Here is a 7,435-nt window from a genome sequence, read left to right on the forward strand (position 1 = left end):
AAATAAATAAATAAATGTCCTGTATAATTTTCCTTCAAATTAGTCTATTACTTGTCAGCACTCCAAAATTACCAGGTCTTATACAATACTTCTATCTTCTATGGCACACTTAATATGTCAATCCACCTGGATCTTTATTTCTTTTGGTCTTTTTCTTGCATTTTGGTATCAAACTTGTTGAGCTAACTTTTCATCCTCCATTCTGTTTATGTTACCATACCCCCCCCCCCCCTTAGATTAGCTCTGTTCAGTCATTCTTGAATGCTAAAAATATTAAGTTACTTCCTGTTATCTTCATTTTAATATGATTTTGTGAATTATGCCATCTGTTAACTCCCTACTTTTTTTAAAAAAACTCTTATATCTGTAGTGTCAAGTCTTGATCAACTGCTTTATTTCTAAACGAGCTCTCAGATCCATAAGTTAAAATTGAATAGTGCTATCTAGTGTAATGTTCTCGTTGAGTGTTGTGACTAATTTCTTTCTCATTCTATTATGAATTTATTCAACTTACTCCCTAACATACCAGCTTAGTACTTATTCTGTTGTCTGTTTCCATATTTACTTTGTCATCAGGAAAAATGATACCCGAAATCTGAAATATTTTACTTATTCTATGGGTTCTCCATTGAGAATGCAATTGAAGTTTTCCACATTCTTGCTTATTTTCATAGTTATGGTCTTTTTATTGTTAATTTTATGTCAAATTTCTTACAGCTTTTATTAAATATAGTTAAATAATCCTGTTAATTTGCACTAGATTCGTTTAGCAGTACAAACCATCATCCGCATTAAGCAGAGAGCTATGTTTGATATCTCCGAATATATCAGGTTAAACGCTGCTTTCTTTCATAATGTGATCCATACAGATGATGAATAAGAGTGGAAATAAAGCGCACCTCTACTTCCTTCAATTCTAATTGCTGACTTAAATACTAGTACAGACTATATTGCTGTATGCACATACCGGTCAATGAATTAAAAACCTTTATGCAAATATACGTAAACGTCACTTAAGTAGCGTACGTGTAAAATAATTATTTTACACATACGCTAAGTAAATACCCGTGCTTTTTATGCGAGTGAGACAGCCGAGATCGAGAGCAACGTTGGATTAAGAAGGAATGGCCAGAAAAAGCTTCACATAAAGCCTGGGGTTGATGAAGCAATTTGTCAAGGCTTTGTCAAAAGAAGGAGAGTGTTTTAAATACACGTGTGCAAAATTTCCGGGATTATCTGCAGCAAAATTGAAAGAAGGTATTTTTATCGGTACTTTTTTATTTAAATGAATTGTTGAAGTAATGCTGTACCCAGTCAACCCAGATGATAAGCAACTTGAGAGAGATCCTGCAATGAGATTTTTTAAACATGTTAAATTACAATATTTAACATGATTAGATGAAGCGTTCATGTATGTTTCATTTTGTACACCGATCACAATTTTATTTAATGTGTAATTTTTTTAAAACAGTAAGATAATTGATACTAATAATATAATATTAATTAGATTCAACCTAATTCAGTATCTGTATTATATATATATATATATATATATATAAATTTTTTTTTTTTTTATGTTCCTTTTGTCTGATAGGAATTGTGCGTCCTGTTTTCCCTATATATGGTAGATTACAGGTGCAATAAATACGGTATATACTCCAGGGTGGGCCAGCGAAGGGAGTGGGCCTTTGTATGAGTTGAGTAAGCTTTTAAATTTTGCAGAAGGTTAAAAGGTGGCTTTGAGGTTGTATTTCTGTAGTATTCTGTTTATTTTATCTGATATCCCCTTAACCACCTTACCGGCCGTTATGGATCAAATACGCATCCGCATACGCTTCGTATCCATCATATATTTCATTGTTATAACAATGGTATTACAATTTTAATAAGCACTTCGCATCCATGATAAAGTGAACGTCTATAGACGTCTTGGCCCGTAGCGTGGTTAATGTAAGGAATGGTTATAGTATTGTTGTATTTTGGTTATCTTCGTTTTTTATTGAGGTCTTGTAGAGAATTTTGTTAATGGTGCTTTGGTGTTTCTAAAAAATGGTGCTAACCATTTTTTAGAAAAGTATTGCTGATAACTTTAAATTCGCCTTTCAGCGTTTGTTCGTCGCTGTAATCTACCATATATAGGGGAAACAGGACGTAATTTTAAGTGATTTTAGCAATATCACAAACCGATAGGACCAGTGTATAAACACTGTATGAGTATATTTATTAGTCATACCTCATATAGGCCACGTGTAAGGACAGGAGTATTTATAAACATTTATATTGGCAATCCCCGTATAACACACTACAAACACGGATTCGTTCTAATATGGTTAAAGAATTTCGGAAATAATAATAATAATAATAATAATAATAATAATATATCTTCGCACAACACACCCGCATTACGTTACTTTTGATGTTTTGTGCGGGAAAATCCCTGCTATTATGTTGTAATTTTTCAACATTTCCATTATCCTTTGCGAATCCCTGATGTTGATAGGGGAAAAAAAGGTGAAATTCCCATATTTTATTTTGCTGGGAAATCTCCATGTTAAGTTTTGGACAACTGAACTTGTGCCTGTTTGAGACGGTTAAAAAGTGCAACTTCGAAGCGTGCAGTTCCTGATTTAAGATTTTTGAAAGGCTATTTGGGATTTTCTTTGATCGTTTATAAATGTTTTCGGGTGTATTATTAAACTTTGGTCTTAAGAACCGTACTGGAATAATGCATTTATTATAAATTAAATTCTAATTCTAAATTATGCGTTAAAAAAAAAAAAAAAAAAAAAAAAAAAAAAACACTTCTCAAAAGAAATTAATTTCTCTACAATCAAACAATTCAATATTGAATCGTTTTAAAAAGGGGAGAAAAGGTATCATACGTTTCAAAAATTTTAAATAAAGCAACAATTAGAAACATAAAGAAAACTGAACAGAAAATTAATTACTGTTGTTTTAGGTTCCTTCATTTCCACAAATATGACAGCTCATCCTCAAACTCTAATTCTGCAGCAGAGAAAATTTTTCGTTTGATTGTGCATTGCAGCGATGAAGGGGTAGAAAATTCAATGAATACGTTATTTGACACATATATATTACAATTTTAAAGTTTAATTTCCCATAGTTATAAAAAAGAAAATGTATTTTTTTTAGCTTTTGGAATTTAATCCCCCCTCCCCATGTACTAGTTCTCAGTCCAATGTAACATGGTTTTGTACATGAGATTTTATAGGAATCTAACTATCGTTTATACGTGGGTTACCCTGTATATTCACTAGCATAATCCATTATAAAACACAGCGTCCAAATATCTATATCAACATAAACACGTTCGCAGTGCAGTTGCAAGAAGTAAGCGACCTTGCACTATCCGAGCGGAGAGGACATGAGTTCGGTTTTTGCACTTTATGTGGGCTTTTCAACGAAACATGAGTATGACAATCTCGATTGGAACCATGCAACCATGAAAGATTGCAAAGTTTGATATTATTAATGTAAAATAGCTCATTTCACTGGAAATTTCAAGATTTTTCATAGCAGGTTCCTTTTTCTTCTAGACTAGGAAAGAGCTACTTCTGTTGTTGTCGTTGTAAAGATCTTTGAAAGCGTACTCTTTTAAATATTAATCGGCCATGGAATTCTGAGGAAATCTTCGCACAGCGGAGATTTTGCTCTTCAGCGTCATGCATAGCGTGCAATCAGTTCCTTATTTTTTAACAAGAGGATATGAATAGACATTTCGAGTTAAATACAGCTAGAACATGCAGAATTAATAAAATATGCAATTAGAGACCGTGAAATCAGTTTCCGTAAATATTCTAGTTTGCGGTTCCCCCCTTTCTAAATTCCTGTCCATATCCCCTAGTGAAAACACTTCACTTTCTAGCTGCATTTTTTTTTTTTTTTTTTTTTTTTACTAATTCTGCAGGAAATATCTAGTCCTAACACGAGTGGCGACTCGTAAGAATTTGTAGCGGTGGACTGCAATGCTACGAAAGTTATCAAAGTGCATGTAAATCACGTGTTTTCTCCACTAGGCAGCGGTTTGGTGCGGTCTGCATTGAATGCAGCTCCAGCGTTGAGTATACAGTGGTATCTCGCTAATCCGAACTAATAAAAAACTGTTCTCGTTCGGATTAACGAGAACAGTTTTTACGAATTTCCCCCCAAGAGACAACAATAACTAGCCTTTAAGACAAAAATAATCAGATTCTAATGGTACATCAATTTAATTCTGTAAATAAATGAAGTAACTGATAGAAAAAAGCTACTGTACTATAATTTTTAATGTAAAAAATAAAAATTAATACAGCACACAAGTTTATTTTAGTAAAACATTTAGTTTGTATGTATCTGTATTGTTGAGGATTCTGATTTAATAAAATTGCATTCTTCAGTACATAAATTAATTTGCGTAAAAATATCACTTTCTGGTACACAACACAAAAAAAAGTTTCACAAAATAGCACAAAAAAAGTTTTTTTCATTTCTTTGTAAAAAAGTCACTGATTTTCTTTGGCTTCTTGGAAGCTAAACTTTTTTCGAATCCTTCTTCTCGGAGCTGCATTAGTAATAAAATTTTGTGGAATGGCGTATCATTCTGCTTAGCCCATTCTATACACATATTAAAACTGTCAGCTGCCCTTCATGTTTTACTTTTTTTTCTTCAAGTTCTTTATCGTCATCTAATTCATTCTGTAGCGTGATATTTATAATTTCAGCATCTGATTTCATTTCGATTTCACTTTCGGTTCTACCTTTAATCCATTCCATAATATCTGTTTGAGAAATTTCAATATCTGGATTTATATTTTTAACCAAATTATGCACGTTTTGAATTTCCTCTTTTTGTGTATCACCGTAGTTATACTATACTGTAATAATAATAAAATAAATAATAATAGTTAAAATAATAATTATTAAAAAAATAGTACACAAAATAATAATACGTGATAAATAAACATTTTTTTCTTTCAATCCGCAGTTCGGATTACTGGAGGGTTCGGACTAAAAAGGTTCGGATTAGCGAGATACTACTGTAATAGCAAGTACCGATACTAGACCTAGCCCGCACAGCATATTGATTACTGCAAAATACAGCTATTGCTACAAAATTAACTATATAAAATACTATCGAGCGGTATTGTATTACAAACAAGAAATAACAATGTGACAAGCATCACATTTGGAACGGCTTTTCTTCTACAAATGCGAAATTTATCACTAGACTGCACAGTCCTTTTATTTCAACATAATCATTAATTCACCTTTCTCAACCCAGAAAATACAGGACGTCTGATAGCTTTATTCTTAATATAACATCAGTGATACTCTGACAAAATGGTGAATAGTGCAGTGGATGACCTCCCGCGGCTCCTGGAAATCCCCCCCCCCCAGTTTCCACAACTTAGGACTATAACAGTCTCGCATACTCCCTATAGTGAATAAAAAGACGTAGTGGATTTATTTTATTTTTATTTAGTTACACCTCCAAGAAGTCTAAGGACTCATCACGGAAGGACACTCACCTCCACGCAATTCACCATCTACACAACTTAATTCTCCATCTACATACAACGCCCTACGCGCGCACACACACTACACCAAAATCCAACTACAGTACACGACGTCATCTATCACTACTAATAGTACATTCTGCCTACAAATTGCGTATTTACTAGGGCAGATTTGCTTGTATGCAGGATAAAGAAGCCGAGTTTCCTAAAGGAAAAACTCTTATACCCTCGTAGGAGATCGCTAACTCACCTTCAATTGATGAAGTCCACATCAAGATTTCTCTCATCATGGTAAGAACTGAATCAGGTAATTTTAATAAAAAAAGTGCAATGTCTCATCGTCCTACCAATTACGCTAAAATGCTGTTTAAAAAACGTAATTCGTGAGTTTTCTTTCAAGAAGAGGATCTGATAAGTTAATTTCAAGTTTTTAACCGTTTCGTTCATTACTGCTAACAGATGTCAATTTAGTACAAAATAAAACTGGAGGGGAAAAAAATCTTGACTGCTTTCCATACAGCAAGCATTGTTTCTTGCATAGCCTTTTTAGTAATTTCGCTATTTTCATAAAATGGGAATATCGAAATAAACTTAAAAGTTTGAAATTGTTTATGAATTTTGATCGTTCATAAGTGATACTACAAACTTTATATTGAGGGCGCTGTACAACATTTTCCAGAACATTGTCAGTGGTTGCGAAAATTTATAGACGTTCGAATAATTTTAATAACGTTTGTGTTATAAAAACTATAGTCAATTTTTTATTCATATACTCTAAACAGTTTAATAGTATCATTATTGGGTCCTAACTGGTCGGATGTTTGGAAATTCCGCCTCACTTCGTCAAACAGCCTTTTTACACAGATTTGTTAAATTTCACGTAATTCTAGGTTTTTATAGCCGTCATGCTCGCTAGCTGAAGAGTGATCCTGAAAGACTTGAGATAATGTTCAAGATAAGTCTCTGTTCTTCCCCTGATGTAATCGGTAACACCACATTTCAGGTGAAGAATGATCCTGAAAATTTTCATATAATGTTAGACATAAGTAATTTTTCTCGTGACGAAATGTCTGTTAAGGCCATTGACAAATGTGTGATCATCCATGCTAAATATAAAGAGAAAAGGGATCAGCATGGCGTCGATGGTGAAGAGTTCACATGTCGTTATAAGCTGCCTACTGAAGTGATGTCGGAAAGCGTAACTTCTACTTTTGGACCCAATGATACTATGACTATCAGTGTACAAAAGAAATTTCCAGAACTGCTGAGGATTAGTGAAAGGATTATTCCTCTTAAGATGGAATAATCCTTTCACTAAGGATTATTCCAGCCTTAGTTAACTAATGTCACTAAGGATATTTCACTAAGGATAAGATGAAAGATCCCCAATCTGATCCATCAGAAGTACAACAAAATACTGATAACTTGAATACAGAGTAAAATAGGAGAATGATAAATACAAAGCTGTTGTATGTTTAAATGGTTCCATTTGTTTTTATATTGTACGTTAGTTTTAACATATATTGTTTTGGTTTTTTTATTTCCTCTAATATTTGGGATGTATTATGCTTTGTTTATGTCATTACGTTTCAAAAGTAAAAAAAAAAAAAAAAAAAAAAAAAATTAAATGCCGCCTAATAGCTTTTTCTAATGTTTAATAAATGTTTTGCTGACATCTTTTTTATTATTATCATTATTATTATTGGCATACTAGTTATTGGATAAATTTCCGTTGAAAAAAATTACGTGTGTATAATCCTTGGGCAGGATTCATTTATGAATAATGTATTGCTTAATATATTTAGAAATGCATGATTTAAAATATGGATTCAAATAAAATATGGAGCTCTCTAATGAGGAAAGCAAAATTGTTTGGTCTGCCTTATTAATGTGGCTGCTGGCATCACACATATCTTCAG

At 32.8% G+C, this 7,435-nt stretch overlaps 1 protein-coding gene across 1 annotated transcript; it reads left to right on the forward strand.

Moving 5' to 3' along the window:
• The first annotated feature begins 6,462 nt into the window (after positions 1–6,462).
• On the forward strand, positions 6,463–6,822 carry LOC150108132 (alpha-crystallin A chain-like). The gene has a single exon (XM_090390410.1). The coding sequence runs from the start codon at positions 6,463–6,465 to the stop codon at positions 6,820–6,822; it is 360 nt and encodes a 119-aa protein (XP_090246536.1).
• The last annotated feature ends 613 nt before the right edge of the window (positions 6,823–7,435 follow it).

The sequence above is a fragment of the Typopeltis vanoorti genome, chromosome 3 (genome assembly GCF_054136105.1).
Source record: "Typopeltis vanoorti isolate ZY-2024b chromosome 3, IOZ_Tvanoo_1.0, whole genome shotgun sequence".
Classification (NCBI taxonomy): Eukaryota; Metazoa; Arthropoda; class Arachnida; order Uropygi; family Thelyphonidae; genus Typopeltis; species Typopeltis vanoorti.

Excerpts from the sequence above, each read along its gene's own strand:
- LOC150108132 (XM_090390410.1), top strand. The coding sequence starts at position 6,463 with ATGTTCAAGATAAGTCTCTGTTCTTCCCCTGATGTAATCGGTAACACC.